At 44.5% G+C, this 22,680-nt stretch overlaps 1 protein-coding gene across 1 annotated transcript in view; it reads right to left on the bottom strand.

Moving 5' to 3' along the window:
* Positions 1-22,680, bottom strand: part of mcf2l2 (MCF.2 cell line derived transforming sequence-like 2) — a 356,499-nt gene that overhangs the window by 129,148 nt on the left and 204,671 nt on the right. The window contains exons 16-17 of the mRNA XM_032511616.1: positions 20,107-20,173; positions 814-929 (exon numbers count right to left, since the gene is read on the bottom strand). Of these exons, the coding sequence (XP_032367507.1) occupies positions 814-929; positions 20,107-20,173 (183 nt within the window). The remainder of the gene's footprint in view (positions 1-813; positions 930-20,106; positions 20,174-22,680) is intronic.

Genomic DNA, 22,680 nt, shown 5'->3' with positions numbered 1-22,680 from the left:
CTGCACGTGGGACTGCTGGGATTGTCGCCAGTAATTAAAATGCAATAGGGGGCCCCAGCTGTCAATCAATGTCTTCCAGTGATGCGGGACCCTGATTCGTTCAGGCCAGTAAGCAACTGCTTACCTATAGGTACACATCTGAATCATTCAATTCTCATTGGCAACCAGCCAACGTGGCAGGTAGATTGACAGCCAATTGCAAAATTCACCCACATTTGATGGGTGGGCTGGTGTTAATTTCATGCCCTGATTCCATCACATGCCACGCCCTGCTTGGGCAACCGTGGTAGAGGGAGACCAAGAAACACCTGGAGGAGGAGAGTCACAGGCGAGATGGAAAGACCTGGCTACAGATGGCAAGATCTGGAGAAGCTGGCACAAAACAGGACAAGGTGGATACATTTTGTCAGTGGCCTATGCTCCTTCTCTGAGTAACAGGCCTAAGTAAGTAAGTAATGGCTGCAAAGTTTAATGAGACTGAATAAATTCTATTGGTAGTGCAAGTGCAAAAGGTTATTGTCATTTTCTGTGCATAACTAATTTATCAATAATAAGAAAGAATCCCTTCATGTGATGATTAAGAAGCCTTCAGACAGTAATACAAGCTTTTTTTCATCTAATTTATTTGCGTTCACTTTAAAGAGTTTCTGTCACATAGTTTTGTCAGTAATGTTTTGTGGAGTAGTTTCTCAGTCATCTTCATATTATTTTATGTGTCCTGTGGTCAGCCTTGTTGGTAATTCTGATAATTCAGTGTTTCCCAAATTCAATAGCACATAAGGCAGGAAAATTTACAAACTGCATTGCACCTACCTGTTGTGAAATTCATATATCTCTGGCAGGTTGCCAAACAGCACATCCCTTCTGTTCCCAACGGACAGGGGGATGAGGTGGCTGAGCTCTGAGTTATCCAGCTCTGCAAAATAACCCTGGGTGGAAGATTGAGGAGGAAAGTACAATAATGATTTATTAGAATTATGTAGGATCTATTCCAGGGTAATGTTAAAAGACAAAGATAAATAAATAAGTACTAGAGTTGGGCCGATCCAGTTTAACCTGGGGGCTAGGGAAGCACCGATACTGATGCCAATGTCGGGGATCGCTTTGATGCCAGGCGCATGTACTTTAGGGCTGCACGATTATGGCCAAAATGATAATCACGATTTTTTTGATAAAAATTTTGATCACGATTATTCGATTATTTGTTAATTTTAACCAAAACAAATTTTATCATCACATATGCTATTTATAACTGTAAGATGGAGTGTGATGGACGCTACTCACAGAGAGATGGCTGACTCATAATAAACGGGTCCAGCATTGGGTTTGGGACAAATTTCATCTGGAAGCATATCAATCAGCTTAAAGTGTATGAGTTGATGCGCAAGATTTGAAGCACTTCCAATTCCCTTTCCCACACCCTTTCTGCATCTAGGTGTCTCGAATGATAGAGTATCTCATTGTAAATGACTAACAGTCCCTCTGGAGTTTTGCATGGGTCTGACCCACTTCTCGATGGGGTGCTCTGCAATTTGCTGATCCCAGGGCACTCTGTAAGCTTTCATAGCAGATCTTAGCCCAATATAGAAGAAATATTATGAACCTGGCAGATCAAAGTTGTTTTTTGTGTATAAAAATTGGTGCAGTGCTGCATTGTCAAATAGGTTGCTGAAGACAGTGATGACAGTTTACCAGCACAACATGGAAATACAACTGGCTTCCCACCTGACTGAAAGTTATATTTTGTTCCGTAATGGGGAAGTTTTATGCAAAGATGGCAAAAGTGCTCACTTCCCGAACTCAAGTAGAAGTACATATACTTTGTGTTAAAAAATACTCTGGTGAAAGTAGAAGTACTGATTTATCTTCTTTACTCAAGTAAAAGTAACAAAGTACAGGCTTGGAAATTTACTTTTTTTATGACCAAATGTTTTCATTTAAAGATAAAACAATTTAAAAAAATATACTGAAACATAAGAACGTGTCCCCCTACCAAAAAAAAACACAAAGGAAAGACGGGAAAGAGGGAAACACAACAAAAACACAACAGCAAAAGTGACGTCTGCAGCTCACAAACAACGCACACAGAAACAGACATACAATACACAAACACACCCGCAGACAGACAGAAACATGATAAGGAACCAAATACATGCGCAAATAGAGGAAAGAAGGCTGCAGCACCAGTCAACAGCATGGAGATCAATGAGCTGCAGAGAGTTCCAAATATACAATATCCCAAAAAAAAGGGTCCCTGTCATGACACCTTATGACAGGTGTCATGACAGGGAATGAGCTGGTTTTAGGCTAATCATTTTCTTAGCAGCCGTGAGTCCAGCAATTACAGAACGTTTGAGTTTTAGAGAGCTGAAGTGATGACATATCGTTCAGAATCAAAACATTGACAGTAACAGGTACAGTATCATTAATCAGGGCAGATATTTTGGATGCAATATTATTCCAGAATTGACGAACAGGAGAGCAATCCCAGAACATGTGAAGATAAGCCTTCAGTAGGCAGAAGGTGCACAAAGGGCAGGTTATTATTTTCATCTGATGCATTTTCACAGGGGTGAGATATGACCTATGAATGAAATTGTAGTGAATCTGCTGATGATCTGGATTCTGGGACGTTGGACCATAAATCATGCCAGTCAAGATTGTTGCTCAGGTCTGGACAATTATGTTCCCAGACCTGAGCCATAGGAAGGCCAAAGCGGCCATACATTACCAAAAACTGATAAAGCCTGGATACCAGGTAGCCTGGTTGTTGGCTGCACAGTGAATCATTTCTAGATAGGATGAATGTGCAACAAACTCTGCCACGGGATACTATATGCCTTGTGTGTTGATTTTAATTAAAAGTAAAGAAAAAATTAGGAACGTGGTAAACTAAATGTGTTTTGTAGGTCGGAAAAAGGTAACAAGCCATTCTCGCTAAAGATGTCTTTTAGATAATGAACCCCCCTCTGCTCCCATTGGGGAGCTGTTATAGGCCTCCCACCAATCAAGAGTGCTGCATTGTTGAATAAAGGGGAAAATGTGAGACGTGATTGGCTGGACAGAGATGGCGGCTTAAGGTGTAGCTCCTGGCCCAAAATTGTCAAATAGTTGTTTTATATGATTCGAACTTCAATATTTTACCACTTTGTTCTTGTTAGAATTACTTGAAGTAGAATGGCAAACAAGAAAAAAGTCCAACACAGCGATACGGACAGCCTTGGGTCCATCAGATCTGATGTGAACAACCTAAAAACCACCGTGGAAATAGGGCTGCACAATTAATCAAATTTTAATCACGATCACGATTTTGGCTTCCCATAATCAAATTTGCGTAATCGAGCGATTTATTTTTAAATGTATCATTTCATAGAACGCTGAGTTTTTTTGCAAAGCCCATCTACCGCTCCGTAAACTACTGTCTGATCATGTGCCAGTCAGAGTTGTTCCCTGCACCGCGCAGCTTAGTTTCTAGATGGAGACAGTCACAGAGGACAGAGTAACGTGAGAAAAATTCAACAGATAGCAGTCAGTTATACATCGGTCTCAAGGTTTACCAGTTTACTAGTAAACGCAACATTTTGTCCCGTCTGTGTTGTTTTTCAGACAACAGCAGTGAGCAGTACTAGTTGGTGCTAGTTAGTGTCTGTTAGCTCACAGGGCTCGAGGGCACGAGTAATATTTTTCCTCTTGGTCGCATCCGCTGCCTCTCCACAAACGAAGCAATGTTGTTTATATTGATATGGTTTAATTTTACACTACATGACCCATTTCTTTTGTCAAGCTATGCCTGTGTTTGGCTCTCTCCTTTTACTCTCCGCGCAGCCCAACCCCCATTCACTCACAAAGGCTCCTCAGCAACAGAGACAGAGTGGCGACAGCGTCTGTGTAATGCTTTTGATTTTTGTCCACAGTTTTAATTGTTGTTAACACAGCTGTATATTGTTAAGCATGAGAGGCAAACTATTTGTACCAGTGTTTCCGCTGGTAACGCTGCTATTCAATTCAATTCAATTTTATTTATAGTATCAATTCATAACAAGAGTTATCTCAAGACACTTTACAGATAGAGTAGGTCTAGACCACACTCCAAAATTTACAAGGACCCAACAGTTCTAGTAGTTTCCTCCAGAGCAAGCAACAGTGCGACAGTGGCGAGGAAAAACTTCCTTTTAGGCAGAAACCTCGGACAGACAGACAAAAAAAGAAAAGAAAAAACATTGCGGCAGCCCCGGCAAAAAACACAGAAGAAGTTATTGAATGCAAGTAACTTCAGTTGGTAGAGTAATACCGTGAGACGGAGACTGCTGGACCCATTCATAATGAGTCAGTCGTCACTCTGTGAGTACGTCCATCGCACTCTACTCTTTCCCTAGCTCTTTTAATCAGTTATCGTTGAAAACAAGTGAAGGAGCTTTCACAGAGATAATTTTTTTTTTATATATCCTAGGCTATTTATTTCAGATCATTTTCATTTACATGTGTTGCCGCTGTACGTATGTACAACATACAACTTCAACATAAGAGGAATGTATCACAATATGGATGTGAAAGCAGTTATAAATAGCCTATGTGACTGTAAAATTTGTTTTGGTTAAAATCAACAAATAATCGTGATAATAATCGTGATCACAATATTGATCAAAATAATCGTGATTATCATTTTGGCCATATTCGTGCAGCCCTACGGGGAAAGCAACGCAAGTATTCCTGACAGTCATGGCTACGCTTTACAAGAGCTAGAGGTGAAGCTAGCGGACATGGAGGACAGAAACCAAAGATGCAACATCCGCATCGTTGGGGTGAAAGGGTTGTGGTAAAATAATACAATGGCTGAGGTGGTGATGAGCAGGGCACCCAGGAACAGCCACGTAAAAGCTGGCTTAAAGTATAAATTGTATTAACCAAAGAGTGTGTGTTTGTGTGACTATTATACATATGCTTTGCAGCGTGGGGTGCCTAGGAAGAGAAACAGGGAGGGCTGTCTTAGTCAGATGAAGCTACAGTGAGCACAAGAAGAGGATGTGGTGAGACAAGGACACAGTTCAGACGGTCTGATAACTCAGAACAGGACGTGCAGACTGAGAAGGGAGTGAGCACAGCTGTCTTGTTAGGAAACTCAACTGAGGATAACTGAGTAAAAACAGATAGGCAAGAAAGAGGAAGAGGCAGAATAGGAGTGTGCCCTAGCAACAATCTAGCTGACCAATCAGGCTCCACAAGGGGAACCTTTAAACATGAGCACAAACATTGTCTAAGTGCCTTTTTGGGGAACCTCTGTACTAGACAAGTTTCCATTAGGACCGAGCTCGTTTAAAAGCCCGGAAAGCATTTTTGTCTGTCTGCATTGAATAAATGTGCTTGTGTGAAATTAATAATTGGGTTAGAGTCATTCTGCTACATAGGACACTCAAACAATTCTCCAACAAAATTTGGTGCCGAAACCCGGGACAGGAGTGAACAGGAGAATTGTGCCAGGACGCGGTATTGTACCGTTGTCCGGCACCAACGCTGCTTTTGCAGATTCGCCGGATGCAGGATAAGTGACGGACTGGGTTGATCACTGAGCGCTCTCTCACAAACATGAGCAGAACCTTTTTAATTAAATTCTGTCATTGAAGACGCTAATAATGAATGTGATCAGAACTGTTTGTTCGCATGTCCTGCTCCTGCTGATGAATTGCATTAAAGACGACTAAAATGTTGGGCAAAGGTGTTTTAGTTGATTGAAACGAATGTGAGATAAAGTGGAAAACTATAGGTTGTATTGTGTGACGAGGTCTGAGGATATAATAAATATTTATGAGGTAGGAGAGAGAAAAGGACATATAGTCAGAAGATAACAGAGAATTGGGTAGGACTTGCTATGGACATAGTATTCAGAATAATAATATTTATGAGGTGGAGAAAAAGGGACATACAGTCAAAGAATAACATAGAATGGGGTAGGAGCTTGCTATGGACAGATAGTTCAGATGCCTGTTTTGAATTATCCATAGACTCATAGAAGAAGTTACATATTTGTCTAGACAACACATAATTCAACAGAATGATGAGGTGCTATTGTGATTTCCACTCCTGAAGTAGAATTGGTGTTGCCTGTTTGTCTCTGCGGAGGGGCAGATTTGCCCCCACATATTGATATAGCGCCCAGGCGGCCCACTTTGTCGATTGAATCTTATGCTGAACTGAGCAAAAAGCAAACAACTAGCAATTGTGAGAACACTCGCTTATAGCCATTGTGATTTTTTATTTTTATTGTCATATTTTATAGAATATGGTTTGCTGTTTGAAGTGAGACATGTCTACCACATATGAAAGTGCTAGAGAAGGCTTTAAAGCAGGAAGGAAAAGGGAGATGTGAAGAAAGGAAAATTGTTAATAGCTGAATGGGAACGTGCTGATGGATACCTGTTCGCGGAGCGCCGTCTCCGGACCAGTTAGCAAAATAGTGAACTATGAACTAGCTAATTAGAACATAGAGAGAGGTCAGAGATTGAGGAGACAAAAGGGACTGCAGCTGACAAACCAAAAAAAAAGTATGAGGAAGAAAAAACACAATGGGAGGTTGGAACCAGCTGACGAAGGCAATGGAAAAACAATTGATAACAAAATACCTGATCCTAAACTTGTATCAACCGAAGAACCTGACCGCGAAAAAAAGGACCCAAATTTGGACCCAAATCTTCTCAGTAAAAATAACCCATTTTACCCTGACTTGAGTACTCTAGCCATTAATGATCATCCACCGGCATATTCCGGTCCCACACCGACTGCGCCCCAACCAGTAACACAGCTCCAGTAGTTACCCGCTCGCCTTCACCAAACGCATTACAACTCGACATACCCAAGATCCAAATACCCGCATTGTTATAGATTGCAAAGCGTTGAGTGTATTTACAGGCTGTAGCCAGGAGACAGTAGCGAATCATTTCCCCAGCGCAGCGACTGCTCTTGCAGCATTACATGCTGACCACCCGTATTGGTTACCTCAAATCCTTTTGATAGTCAATTTGTGACCAACATCCTGAACATTGTCCATCATCAACCCACAAACAAGCCAGTAGTGAGACCAAAAGACCCCCATTGTCCATCACCCCACATCCAGTGTAGTCTGATCTAGCCATGATGAGGACTCAGGTGATGATGCTAAGGAAAGAATGAGACAGGAACCGAAGTAGGAAAGAGAGTCTAATAACACAGAATGTGATGATTCTTTGTAGCGGGAACGTTAAAAGGCAAGTTGACTAACAAAGACCCAGATAGAGAAGCCCTCAGAGGTCAGTAGAATACAGACACTCAGGAAGCCATGAAGACTTGCTAGATGCCAGAGGGCTCTGAACCAGAGCATTTTAGAGCTAGCACGAGAGTACAAAGAAGAGGGAAGGAATCCAGCAGAGCAGGACACTGACAAAGACAAAGGAGCTATGATTGTGACACAGCTTCCTCTGCGCCCAATGGCAGGACAGGGGGGAGGAGTCATGGTGTATACTCCATACGCCTTCGGGGACTTGGACACTTTATGTGCCAAACTTCCCGCCCTCACAGGAGGGGCTGAACACTTTCGAGACACACTGGCAGCTCTTACGGCTGGCGTTGAATTATGTTTGGGAGATTACAGAGCGATTCTCTCGAGAGTCATGGGCGTAGACGAAGCTACAGTCACATTAGCAGCCGCAGGTGTAGGCCCCACAGTTCCCTCTTCACAACCAGCAGCTACTTTCGCCCCCTACTTGTGGAGAGAACTACACGCTAGATATCCCACTACCGGAGATCAGACCGCATGGCATGATTTAAAAAGAAATACAGATGAAAATTATGACGCTTATATTGATCGTGCTAAGCGAGTTTGGCAGAAGGCGATGCGCGAACCCTGGAATCATTCGCAAACCACGATTGCACTTTTTAGGCATGGTGTCATACAAGGGTTGCCACCCACAGTTCAGACTCAGCTCGATGGTGTGGTGGGACTGAAAACCATGACTGATGCCAACTGGTCAGAACATGTCCGCCATTACCTGTCCAAATACCAGAGAACATCAGCCAATCAGGATGATGAACTAAAGCGTTAAGGCCAAGGTATTGACAAAGCAGCTGGAGACCTGACTAGCAGAAACCCAAGGGAAAACAGCTACCCCCGTCCAGGAACCCCCACCTACCAATATAGTACCAGTAGTGGAGGGTCACACAGCTGTTACAGCGGGCCCAGGGCCATTGGCCCTCCCCTCCTCACTACCTCACCTAGGCCCGGCCAAAATCAAACCCTCCTTATCCAACATGTGGCCACAAAGGGGAGAGGCAGGGGCAACTTCTAAGGGGAAGAGGAAGAGGAGGTCCTCCTCCCGCCAGACACAGCCACACTTCCTGTGCTACAACTGTAACCACCAGGCCACTTTGCTAGAGTTGTCAACAGCCCCAACAAACTCAACAGCACTCCTACAATAGTGGGGGCCACCCCAGCCACCACTCCCACCCACAAGTCATCCAGCTGACCCGTCCCGCTCCCCAGCCAATCATTCACTCCAACAGCAGGTAACAACCCACAGTATGGCCCACAATGAGAATTAGCACCCACTGACCTCCATTTTAGTTCCTCTTCAGAACCGCTAGTCACCCTTAGCATCCAAGGCCATCCCTATGTAATGTTAGCAGACACAGGGGCTACATTCTCCTGCATTAACACTGATCAGTTTCCCCCTTCTAATAAAACTCAGTCTATTATGGGAGTCAGTGGGACCCCTTTGATCCAACATTTCACTCATCCTCTTCCCACCACCTTCGGCAATCAGACTCATTCCCACCCCTTTCTGATATCCCCCACCTGTCCCGTTAATCTGTTAGGAAGAGATCTCATGTGCAAAATGCACCTCTCCATTTGGATGGATGACGACGGTATCCACGTCACAGACACCCCTCCCCCTCTATCCACCCCTTCCGCACCAGTCACTGTTTTGGCCCTTACCCCAACTCCTTCCCCTCCCTTACACCAATTTGTCTATTGGCTTAGACTCATTCCTACCGGCCCAGATACCCCATCCATCCAACATGCTTTTCACCTACTACGGCCCCAGATCTATAAACTCCATCCTTACATGTCCCCACTACCTCATGTCCATTGTACCCTGCATGTTGCAGAAGATTTGGACACACCATACCAAGATGACTGGGAAGACAACATGAAAGGCCAGAAACCGTTGGTCATGTGCAGAGCCATCTATTGTGGGAAGGAAGGAGTTGCCGCTGCCGCGCTGTTGACACACTTTGGAAACCAGTGGTATACTTTATGGGACTCTGCTGTTCCTCATGTCACGTTAGCAGTAGGGTTTGGCCAGGAGGCTCGGAGCCTAGGCCCTATGGTTAAGAGGGCCCTGGGTTACACCTGGGACTACACTTCGGTCCCAGGCCTTTTCAAAGCTAAAGAGGAAGACCAAATGTGGTGTTTCAAGGCCCCCAAAACAACGGATCGCACCCAGCCAGAGGTGTTGCCCCTCCCCCGTGAGCAGGGACTCCCGTGCACAGACCATCCCAGTGCGGCCTCTGCTCTCTCTTCCTTGCCTCCCCACCTGTTCACCACGAGTCCGCATGACACTGGCCTCCTTGACACTGCGCCTGTAGTTGTCAACATCAAACCCCACTTTCAAACAGTTTTGTATAGACCCCAATACAGGCTGACTTCAGAGCAGATACAAGGCATCTCCCCCACTATTGAAGGTTTGCTGGAGGCAGGCGTCATTTATCCCACCAATTCCCTCTGGAACACTCCCATCCTCCCAGTTCCAAAGGCGGGGGGTAAGGGCTGGCGTATGGTCCAAGACTTTCGTCCAATCAATGACATTACAGTACCAGCTGTCCACCCGGTACCAGACCCCCATGTGTCACTGATGTCTCTCAGCCCAGTATACACTCACTTCTCTGTCATTGACTTGGCCAATGCCTTTTTCTGTGTGCCACTCCACCAGGACTCTCAACAATATTTTGCCTTCACCTTCAATGGACAACAGTACACCTACACCAGATTGCCACAGGGGTACAGAGACTCTCCTGGGCTGTTCAATCGAGTCCTCAAGACGCATCTCCTAGAACTACAGCTGCCAACGACTGTTGTTCTCATTCAATACGTGCGACTCTTGCTGGCCGCTTCTGACTCAGTAACCTGTGTCAATACCACCGTCCGCCTGTTTGCATTTCCTGGCAGGCAAGGCTACAAGTCAAAAGAGACAAATCCAGTGGCACGCCGGCAGGCCTTTTTCTTGGGAGAGACATCTCCTCTGGAGGCCTAGGTTGTCTCACCTGCGCATCGTCAAGCCATCCTGCACCACCCCCTCCCGTTGACAGTCTCTGACATTTTGTCGTTCCTGGGGCTGACCGTATACAGCCGATCTCATCCAAACTACACAATCGCACCGCCCCCACTGCGCGCCCTGGTGGCGAGGCTGGTCACAGAACCACAAGCACTGCTTCTTGGACAATGGATGCTGAGACTGCATTTTCTGACCTAACAGGCACTCTCGCAGGCTGCCATCCTCACTTCCCACCAGACTATACCCTCCCTTTTCAATGGATGGTTTCTGAAAAACCGGCTTTCTCAACGCCATGCTTTTTCAAAAAAGGGGAGAGAACACGTTTGGTACCACTCATCAACTGGACACGGTGGAAAAAGGAAAACATCATGTGCATATAGGTGTCTGCACTGGCAAAGGCTATCGACAAGACTGCTCATGTAGTGATGTGTCACCCATTGATGATACATACGTCACATGGTGTACAGCCTTCTCACAAGCAAAGAATTCTCATACAGCGCAGCCGACGGACAAATTGCAAGCCACATGCACACACCCGCTATTTATGCACAGATGCTTCTGTGGTGTAACCGTAGTTACACCACAGAAGCATCAACATGGCAGACACCATACACACACAGGCACCCCGCATGTGTGTGAGAACAAGCAGCAGTGGAAGTAAAGTCGAGATGACTTGCAAAATGAACCCATCATGGACGCAGACATGTGGCTGTACACAGATGATGCTTGTTATCGAACAGAGGAAGGCACAAATCGGGCGCTATGCAGTGGTGCAGCAACTCCCGACGGGAACCACGTCGAGTTGAATCAGGAGTAATACACAGCCAGCGTCCGCACAAGAGACAGAGTCATGGCCCTCACAGCCGCATTAGACTGAGCAAACAGAACGTAAATATATTCACTGACTCACATATGCACATTGAACTGCCCACCTGGATGCTATAATGTGGAAAAGAAGAGGATTCTTGACTTCATCGGGGGCACCAATTAAACACAAAAGAAGTAATGGCTTGGTGAGCGAAATGGAATTACCCCAAAAACTGGCAATAAGGAAGTGCAAAGGACATATAGTACCAGGGCGAGTAAGCGCTGGAAATGAGCAGCAGACGGAGCAGCAAAAGGGCTGGGGGATATCCATCAAACAGATGGTGATGGTAGTAGAACCAGGCAACAAGTACTCCGCTCACGCCCAAGGACATTGAAGATGCAGACAAAGGCAGAGCCTATGAGTGGAATCAATGAAAGAGACATGGCCACCAAAGATCAACAAGGGCGTGGCGTTCTCACCAAGAAAGTTCGGCCTCAGCTGAATTTGTAGACTGTTGTTGCCAGAGGCGCCTAGACCCACACCAAAGCCGAAAACAGACTTTGGAAAACATTCTCAGCTGTGGTGGCACCCCAATATGAGAGATATTGGTCCCACCTTTTGCCAGGAGTGCCATGTATGTGGCGATTTTAACCCGCGAAAACCATTCACCACATTACAAGGAGCGTTCCCGTCCCGTCGCATGTTTCCAAGACATCAGCATAGACTACACAGACATGGGGCAGAGAACGTAGTACAAGGAAAAAGGTATTTGTTGGTAATGTTAGACAGATTTTCCGATGGGTAGAGCATTCTCCCAACAATAAATGCCAACAGTCGTGAAGTGGCTCAAGACTGAGCTCATACCAAGGTACGGAGTACCCAGGCATCAGGTCCGACAATGGGACACATTTCAACAACAACAGCGCTCCAGGAGGTGGAACTTGCATTAGGATCACACATTCATTTGGTTTCGGTATATCACCCACAGTCCCAGGGATGGTGGAAAAAGCAAACCAGACGTTGAAGCTAAGATCCAAGTGTGTGCAGACGTAATTTGAAGTGGGTAGATGCTCTGCCCCTGGCCCTCATGGCTATAGGTCCGCAAAAGGGGGAGAACACATCTTTCCCCGCTGAGATACTGACAGGAAGAAAATGCCTGGGCCACCCAATGATGGAGGTCATATGCCCTCATTGGATGTGCAACGGTAGAAATGTCAGATTACATGAAAAGCTAACATCTCTGGTTTCAGCCCTCTCTACCCAGTGCAGGTGGCGTACCAAGACCAGAGGAGGAACGCCCACTACCGGTTAAGGTAGGCGACTGGGTCAGGTTAGGTTCCCAAACGAACAGTGACTACCCCAGGTGGACTGGGCCCTACGAAGTGAAGGAGTTACTTCACACTCGTCCGTGAAAGGCAAAAAGGCCCCTTGGCATCACCTGACACATTGTGCCCCAGCCGCTCCTCCAGAACGCTCATTGGAAATTAGGCATCTGTTAAAATGTTAATTGGAAGCGCGGTTTTGGGGCCCAATGGCCCCCAACATAACCCCAACAATGGAAGAAATGGGATTGGGAAAGGGTAACTGTGGGAGCATGATCCTAATAATATATAGTGGGGCATTTTAGTTTGGGGCTTGGAAGAGTTAAAAGATTGGCAAAAGGTCAACAGACAAGGGCCCCTTATACCAATCAGAATCCCCCTTGAACAGAACCAAACGACAGACCCGGACTCAAACTACACCTACCCCCCAGGCCACGATGCGGAGCCCGGTTTGTTAGAATATATTGAAGGAACACCACTGCATTCACTTTTGACTTGTGTCGGCCATAGACTGCGGGGACGAATAGTTCATACCGAGGGAAAGATTATATCTTTGTGACGGGGCAGATTGCGGCGTGTGAAAAAGACCACACAGAGGGAAGTATAGACTTGTGACAGCTGGAATAGAGTAGGGTGGACTACAGGAATTGGGCTCCAAAAGCAGATGGTGGGTGGATGACAAATGACTGGAACATATTGCCATACAAGAGACTACAGTACAAGTCAGAACCCCTTGCTTTGTCCATAAATAAGCACATCAAAGCGAAAGGGAAATAAGGTATGGTGATTTGCATAGTGATTTTCAGTCCAGGAGACGATCAACTGACTCCCCTCCAGATTGAGATAGTACCTCCTCCACCGAGACAATTCCACAGATCTTCCCAATAGATAGACCCGAGCGCCCCTCAGGATAGAGATGTAATAATACAGATTTTTCCAGATGAATCCAAAGACTTGTTAAGTTAGCCTCAGAGCGGAAAGACAATTTGTGGGTAAATGGCTTATACAAAATGCAAAGGACCAATACATGGGGGTGTGTCGCATGTGCAGCGGCACGGCCCTCTGTTCACCACCCAGCTCCCCTCTATCCAGACACGACCCACTAGGATATGAATGCAGCTAAATATACTCAACCAAGGTGCCGACTCCTAATGCAGTGCGCTGGTACGGTTTTTCCACCAGGATTTGAAAACCTGGGTATTTCACTGCTCTAAAGGGGAAGGTGCAAGATATCACTGCTATAATTTCACAGGCCAGTTAAGCCCACTGTAAGTTAGGAAGATTCCCCCGGATTTGGTGTAACATAACCGACTCAAGACAAGGACGATAGGACCCCAAGCTAGAATTGGATTGTTTTATACTGTGGAGGCCTGCCGATCTATTCACAGATAAAGTTTCCAAACAGAACACACGGAGTATGTGCCATAGCCCGGCTAGCCTGCCCTTTCCCTATGGCAACAAGATACGTACACACCCCATAGGGCAGTGCAACTCACCGTTAGGAGGCGAGACATTGTCTAGCGGCAGGAGCTTACCGAAATTTGATCCATTCCTAGGAACCCCCTTATATGGATACATTGGAGTCCCCAGAGGTGTCCCCAATGAATATAATGCAGCAAATTGCCGCTGGGTTTGAAAAAATCCCAATTTTCTCAGCCTTATTCCAGACTCCAAACAAAAATGTTGACCGTATAAATTTTTTGTTCATTATATGTGTTGCGTTTGAGTAATCCACTAGGATCAATCGAGGGGCTGGCAAGCAGATGGCTCCTCACATTGGATGGCGCTGCAGAACCGGTGGCCCTGGACATGTTGCTGGCCGAGAAGGGAGTGTCTGTCATGTTCGGAGAGATGTGCTGTACGGTCATTCCTAACAACACTGCCCCAGACGGGAAGGTCACCAGGGTCTTTGAACCAACTTCGAGCCCTTTCCCAGGGATGCATGGCGCCTCAGGTGTATCAATCCATTTGGGAGGTGGGAGTAACCATGTTTGCAAATGGAAGAATCTTATACACTGCTTGTTTGACATCTATCGCTGTTTTTCTCGCTATTCTAGTACCTGGGGTGTTGCTGTGTGCCCTGCCTGCGGACCATTATCCCGGCTCATCACCACGGCCTTGTCACAAAAAGGCCGCCTCCCTACTCCGCTGGATGCTGCCATTACTCACCATGCCTGAGGCGGGGAGGACGTTGAGGCACTGCAGATAGTGTAAAATGTGGTCGCACCTATAGGTGCGAAAAGGGGGAATTTGTGGTAAATAACATGGCTGAGTGGTGTGAGCAGGGCACCCCAGGAACAGCCCGTAAAGGCTGGCTTAAAGTATAAATTGTATAACCATAGTGGTGTGGTATGTGTGACATATATACATATGCTTGGCAGCTGGTGGCAGCTAGGAAGGAGAGAACAGGGGTGGCTTAGTCAGATAGAAGCTACAGTGAGCACAGAAAGGGATGTGTGAGCACAGGACACTGAAGTTCAAGGACGTCTGATAACTCAGAACAGGACGTGCAGACGAGAAGGGAGTGAGCATAGCTGTCTGTTGGGTAAATGATACCTGAAGGTACTGAGTAAAAAAACGAGAGGCAAGAAGAAAGAGGAAGAGGCAGAATAGGGAGTGTGCCCCGCAACCATATACTGACCATCAGGCTCCACAGGGAACCTTTAACATGAGCACACTTGTCTAAGTGCCTTTTGGGGAACCTCTGTACTAGACAAGTTTCCATTAGGACCGAGCTCGTTTAAAAGCCCGGAAAGCATTTTTGTCTGTCTGCATTGAATAAATGTGCTTGTGTGAAATTAATAATTGGGTTAGAGTCATTCTGCTACATAGGACACTCAAACAATTCTCCAACAGGGTTAATGAAGGTTAATGAAGGAAGGTGTTAATGCTATCCAGTATCTCTCACGCTCACTGCCTAAGTGGTTCCCGAATCTAGCAGATGTTCAGATTGAGATTATGAGAGCCCACCAAATTTACAGTGATAGCCCAAAGAAGAACACCACTACTAACCGCATGTTGATTTTCAACGTCCTCCGCTACACAACCAGGCAGGCTGCGCAGAGATCTCCACTTGTCATTCAGGACCGGAAAACTCTCTTCTCCCCGGATTACAGCAACTACACGGTCAAGCGGCGGCAAGCCTTCTATCAAACTATGGATTCAGCACAAGTCAAAGGTCTGGATTGTTTTCCTGTTTTATTCCGGCAACACTGAAGATCAGATACGGTGCACAGTACAGAGCTTTCACCTCCGCCGGGGAGGCTGAGGACTATGTGAACGGGGCTGTGCCCCGTCATCCTCCTGCTGCTGCTGCGGGGAGAGAGCCAATGCTTTGGATCCCGTCACTGAGGGCGCCGTGGAGGAGGATCAGAACTGAAAAATCCTTGGTTTGTCTTGTTCTCTTAATGCGTCCTTGTTTTGGTCGCACTGTTGTCTGATGTGATTACAGAGACTGTGTTTCTGAATGCTATGTCAACCTAGTTTGAAACGGCCTACTCTCTATAGGTTAGCTGGGCCACTGCTAGGCTAGAGTTTCCTTTCCAAGGTGTTTGTGCTTTTTTTTTCTTGTTTCTGTTGACGGAAAATGCGTTTATTCTGATTCTGAAAGTTGGGAACTGAAAGACCACCGTCCTCTTTCTTCCTCTGTAGAGTAGACATCTTAAGATGTGGCCGTTTAACTTTCCAGATTAATTTAGACACTGCTGATTGGAATTTGAGCCAATAACCAGAAGGAGAGGAAAGAGGTAGCAAAGAGCTCACAAAGTTAATCCTGGTTAAAACATTAATTTCAATCACAAAGATACAAGCTTGAATTGACATGGGGAGATCCATCCATTTTTTCCATATCTGTCATAACGTTGCTCAGAGCAACAAAGTAGTTATGCTTAACAATCTGGTTTAAGCAAAGGAAAACCTCAATACCTCAATAACAATGGGATGTTAGCAGGGATGATTGAATTGCGAGCAGAATCATTCAAATGAAGCGATGCAATCTTTGACCAGTTAATTGTAAAGCCTGATAAGCTTCCAAACTCCTTGCAAAATGATAGAAGCTGAGGAAAAGACTAAGAAGGGGTTTTCTAAGAAGACCATAATGTCATCCACAAATAGAGAGAGGTTATACTGTGTATTACCAATGCATATTAACACCATTATTGATTGGTAAATGCCTTGAGCCAGAGGCTCTAAAGAGAGGACAAACTCAAGGGGCAGCCTTGGCATTGAAGATCTAAAAACTGGGAACAAAGAGGAGGAGGTGCGTCCGGTTAAGACTCGGGCTAAGGGGTTAGAATACATAACTTTAATCATACAATGAAAGTGTTACCAACGCCCATCACCTCTAAGACCGACCATAAAAATGATCACTCAAGTTTGTCAAAGGCTTTCATTGTGTCAATAGAAAGAAGTGACATTGGCGTCTTACTGTCTCTTGCAGCATCCACAATTAGGAGAAGGCATCTAACATTATCTGCTTCTATTCTCGTTTTTATGAATCCTGTTTGGTCGAAATTCACTAATTTTGACATGTGGGACGCCAGATGACTCACTAGGGGCTTAGCAAAAATTTTAAAATCAGAGTTTAGCAGGCTCAGGGGTTGATTGCTAGAGCGCTCCGTAGGATCCTTATCCTTTTTAAAAGTAAGGAAATCAAGGCTGTGTTCAAATTCATTGAGAATTGACTCACTAATGATTTGACCAATCAACATAAAATGTGTAACATATCATCAGTGCATAATGAGGAATAGGCTGATGATGAAGTAGATTTTTCAGATAATTTTACTTTACTATTTTTTTGGCGACTTTTTACTTTTACTCCTTACATTTTAACACAAATGTTGGTACTTTCTACACCGTAAATTTAAAAAAATTTGACTTGTTACTTTAGTTTTGTACAAAAGCTCGTCTATCAGGAGTGATGGTGAGTGCATGTCAGAGAACAGAGCGGACAAGCGCCTCACACTGCAAGCCAGCGCACACACCACATGGAGAAAAAAGTGAGAGAAAAGAAAAAGAGACAAGCTGTCCGGAGGATAATCAGTTGAGATTGTGTGTGTGCGTTCTTGAGAACTGTAAGTTGTATAACTGATGTCAGTTTATTTAGGTTTGTTGTTGTATTGGTCTAGAGTTCTTGCAAATTTAAAAGTTAACTAGCTAGTGATTTTGTTGTTTGTGTTCTTCGCCTGTTAGCTAGGTTGCACTTAAAACCAAATATTAATTCCTGTTTTATGTACAATTAAATATTATTAGTATTATTATTATTAGTCTCCAGTCGGGCAGTGGTCTAAACCAGGTTGGTCATGAAAGGAGAAGTACGCAGCCCCCCGTAATCCCATATCCATCTTTGCGACAAACATATAGGCACACAGGAAACCAAAACCTTGAAAGATTATACATGACCCAGCAAAAAAATGTTGATTCAAACTGGATTAATTACAACAGGACCGTAGTGTTCGGTGAAATATGGTGGGTCATTTGCCAGAGAATTTTTTTGTTTACAAATAACCGACATGGCCATTTCGCAGGATCAAGATAAATCCAGGTAACTATTTGGCCCGGGTAGGGGGAACAGGGAGCCTGGATCAGCCTGCGGGGGATGCTGCTAAAGCGCGCTGAACGACGGGAGCAACTGCAACAGCTGACAACAAAACAAAGTGTTAGAGAGCCCCCCCGCAAACTCCTTGAATGCTTTGCCCTTGTCCGATTTTTCCCGCAAAGTCATAAAATGATTTTTGGCAGGTAGATGACGCTACAGGGCACATACTCTGAAGGGTCACAGAGACAGCGTAACACCAGAAAAGCCAGTGTTAGTGAGAATGTAGGTAAAAGGTAGCAGGAGTTTTATTTATATAGGCCTATATAGACCTTATTTAGGCCTAATTGTATTTTCATTTTATTTTAGAAGCTATATGCTGGCTGACACTGGGGCAGGGCCATCACAGAAAATAAGGAATTTAAATGAAGAACAACTTAAAGCTAAAAGGGAAAATGAAAAACAGAATCTTGTGCTTGTTTCACACGAGTCATGTTTGCTTTCCCCGTTCTTCTTTTCCTAATCCCAACCGGTTCTTCTTTTCCTAAACCTAACCCCATTCTTCTTTTCATTTTTTTAATAATTCAAATATCATTATTTATTATTCAAATATCAATATAGATATATATTGATAATGTGCTGCCTGATCTCCGCCACCAGATGGTGCATATACACTTACCGGCCACTTTATTAGGTACACCTGTCCAACTGCTCGTTAACACTTAATTTCTAAGCAGCCAATCACATGGCGGCCACTCAGTGCATTAGGCATGTAGACATGGTCAAGAGAATCTCTGCAGTTCAAACCGAGCCTCAGTATGGGGAAGAAAGGTGATTTGAGTGACTTTGAACGTGGCATGATTGTTGGTGCCAGAAGGGCTGGTCTGAGTATTTCAGAAACTGCTAATCTACTGGGATTTTCAAGCACAACCATCTCTAGGGTTTACAGAGAATGGTCCGAAAAAGAAAAAACATCCAGTGGCGGCAGTTCTGTGGGCGGAAATGCCTTGTTGATGCCAGAGGTCAGAGGGAATGGCCAGACTGGTTCGAGCTGATAGAAGGGCAACAGTGACTCAAATAACCACCCGTTACAACCAGGTGGGCAGAAGAGCATTCTGAAGCACCGTACGTCGAACTTTGAGGCAGAGGGCTACAGCAGCAGAAGACCACATCGGTGCCACTCCTTTCAGCTAAGAACAGGAAACTGAGACTACAATTTGCACAAGCTCATCGAAATTGGACATAGAAGATTGGAAAAACGTTGCTTGGTCTGATGAGTCTCGATTTCTGCTGCGACAGTCGGATGGTAGGGTCAGAATTTGGCGTCTACAACATGAAAGCGGATCCACCTGCCTTGATCACGCGTTCAGGCTGGTGGTGGTGGTGTCATGGTGTGGGGAATATTTCTTGGCACTCTTTGGGCCCTTGGTACCAATTGAGCATCGTTGCAACGCCACAGCCTACCTGAGTATTGTTGCTGACCATGTCCATCCTTTATGACCATATGTACCCAATTCTGATGGCTACTTTCAGCAGGATAATGCGCATGTCTAAAGGGAATCATCACAGACTGGTTTCTGTGAACATGACAATGAGTTCGCTGTACTCAAATGGCCTCCACAGTCACCAGATTCAATCCAATAGAGCATCTTTTGGATGTGGTGGAACGGGAGATTCGCATCATGGATGTGCAGCCGACAAATCTCGGCAACTGTGTGATGCATCATGTCAATATGGACCAAACTCTGAGGAATGCTTCCGCACCTTGTTGAATCTATGCCAAAAGAATTGAGGCAGTTCTGAAGGCAAAAGGGGGTCCAACCCGTTACTAGCATGGGGTAATAATAAAGTGGCCGGTGAGTGTATATCTATGTATTATATTGAGAATTTGCTGCCTAATCTCTGCCACCAGATGGAGTCCGCACGGAGTCAAATGTTTAGCTCAGCCAACATTTAGCCCAACAGCCTCATAACGTTAACTCCTAGACCTTTACAACAGCAAGTGTGGTAAAAACACTACCGCTTTCATCCAAAGTTGCTGTTGAAATCAACACAAACTGAAAGTTATACAGAGCCACTTTATGTAAGTCATGATGCAATGTAAACTGGGCAAGAAAATTCTAAAACTAGCTCATACTGTACCTCCATGATGCTTTGTAGTTCCTCCACATATAGCTTCTCTGTTTCAATTAGCTCAGTCATGATGTGTCTGTAGAAAAAGAAGACAGAATGGGGTGATTTCTAAAAAAGCAAATCATAATTAAACCTCTCTGGCAGTATTTCCCCTAAAAACCATTCATCTATTCATCCACTCACTTTTGCTTTGGAATGGATCATATTGCATAAGCTGACAAATAAAATAATAAATCAGTATTAAATATCTATGTTGGCACAGCAGAAATTACCCCCTCCTTAAGAAAGGAATGTTTTGTAGGTACAGTATTTCATTCAGCAGTGAGATCAGACCTCTTCAGGATTCGTATTCCAACAAACAAATACGGCACCATTACAAAAGGACAACGGAAATTTGCAACTGCACGAGAAGAAAAAGTTGAAATATTGTCATTGGTTTCTCATTCCAGTACTATTTATCTGCCTAGTTTGCCTCACCTACATTTACGTTCTGGCCATTTGGCCTATATATTCTTCCAGTTGGTACAATTTAGGAAGAGCCTAATTTTTTTTACCAAAAAAACAGACAAAAACAAAAGTACAGGACTAAGCACTCAGTTTCACCACTAATTCCACTATATTTTATGTTGTGTCCTCTAAATTGGTAATTGCATTCTTAATGTTTAATTAAAGGGACTCCTTCACTGTGTAGGGCTGCAGAATTATGGCCAAAATGATAATCACAATTATGTGGATCAATATTGTGATCCTGATTATTATCCCGATTATTTGTTGACTTTAACCAAAACAAATTTTAAAGTCACATAGTCTATTTTTAACTGCTTTCACATCCACATTGTGCTACATACCTCTTATGTTGAAGTTGTATGTTGTAGCTGCAACACATGTAAATGACTGTTATTGCCACTCTTCATTCTAATCCAAACCGGCTCGTCAGACACCGCCTACCAAGAACCTGGGTCTGTCCGAGGTTTCTGCCTAAAAGGAAGTTTTTCCTCGCCACTGTCGCACTGTTGCTTGCTCTGGAGGAAACTAGTAGAACTGTTGGGTCCTTGTAAATTCGGGAGTGTGGTCTAGACCTACTCTATCTGTAAAGTGTCTCGGGATAACTCTTGTTATGAATTGATACTATAAATAAAATTTAATTTAATTGAAATGTAAATGAAAATTATCTGAAATAAATAGCCTAAGCTATTTTTGTAAAAAAAAAAAAAGTATCTCTGTGAAAGCTCCTTTACTTGTTTTCAACAATAACTGATTGAAAGAGCTAGGGAGAGCGGGGGAGTGCGATGGACGTACTTCATGGAGGCTTTGGGAAGGGGTTCATTGATTGGATACGTATTACATATGCTCACTCTACGGCTAGTGTAATCACGAACCAGAATATCTCTCTTCAGTTCCCTTTATTCCGAGGCACCAGGCAGGGGGACCCTCTCTCCCTTTTCTTGTTTGCCATGGCCATAGAACCACTGGTCGCAGACATACGAAATCACCCCAGAATATCACCAATTTCTATTAAGAAGCGGATGCATTATCTGTTGATGTATGCGGTGGACGTTTTGCTCTACGTGTCAAACCCATGTGAGTCATTACCTGCAATTATGGAGCCGTTTACCCACTTTGGGTCTTTCTCAAGGTTTCAAATTAATTGTAATAAAAACAAGTTAATGCCTGTATATTTGCATCCAGATAACTCTGCACTGAACTTGGTACCCTTTAAAGTTACTAAGGACAGGTTCACTTATCTTGGGGTGACTGTTCCCAGGAAACCTGCACGGCTACTTGAAGAGAATTGTAACTTGAAAATAACGCAATTGAAGTGGAACATAAATTTCTGGAAGACTCCTCCACTTTAACTGGTCAGGAGGGTGAACGCCATCAAGATGGTGGTTCTCCCACGATTCTTATATTTGTTTCAGTTTATCCCATCATGCATTCCTAAGAGCTTCTTTAAGAAATTAGACTCTATTATAATTCCCTTTATCTGGCAGTATAAAGCAGTGCGAATAAACAAGAAACACTTATGTAAAAAAAGAGGGTGGCTTCAGTCTCCCAGACTTCAGATGCTACTACTGGGACGCACTCTTAAACATGTTGGCTTTCTGGGGATGTGGTACATTTGGGGAGAGTATTGTTGGAGATCCCCCTGCCTGGCTTCCCATAGAACAATCAGTCTGCTGTGGGACCTCTCTTCCGGCTCTACTGAACAGCCCTGTTGAGACAGACAAATCTTTATATGAAGGGAACTTTCTGGTACACAGTTCTTTGAAAGTCTGGAAGCAGATTAAACGGCCCCAGATAGTTTATAGACAGGCCTATCTGCAACAACCATGCCTTTAAACCTTCAGGGATGGATCCTGTGTTTGCTCTGTGGAGGGGAATGGGAGTGGAACGCTTGAAGGACTTGTATCAAGGGGGACAACTCATGTCCTTTGATCAGTTAAGGAACAAATATAGCCTCCCAGCCTCACACCTTGTCCAATATCTGCAGATCCGGCATTTTATAAGGTCTAGCTTGTCTGCATCTTCAGACCTACCAGACCGGCACCACTCACTCGAAAATATAATTGAGGTCCAGCCAGG

Source organism: Etheostoma spectabile, unplaced genomic scaffold (genome assembly GCF_008692095.1).
Source record: "Etheostoma spectabile isolate EspeVRDwgs_2016 unplaced genomic scaffold, UIUC_Espe_1.0 scaffold395, whole genome shotgun sequence".
NCBI classification, from domain to species: Eukaryota; Metazoa; Chordata; class Actinopteri; order Perciformes; family Percidae; genus Etheostoma; species Etheostoma spectabile.
The sequence above is the reverse complement of the archived record's forward strand: the minus strand, read 5'-3'. Positions and strand labels throughout refer to the sequence as shown.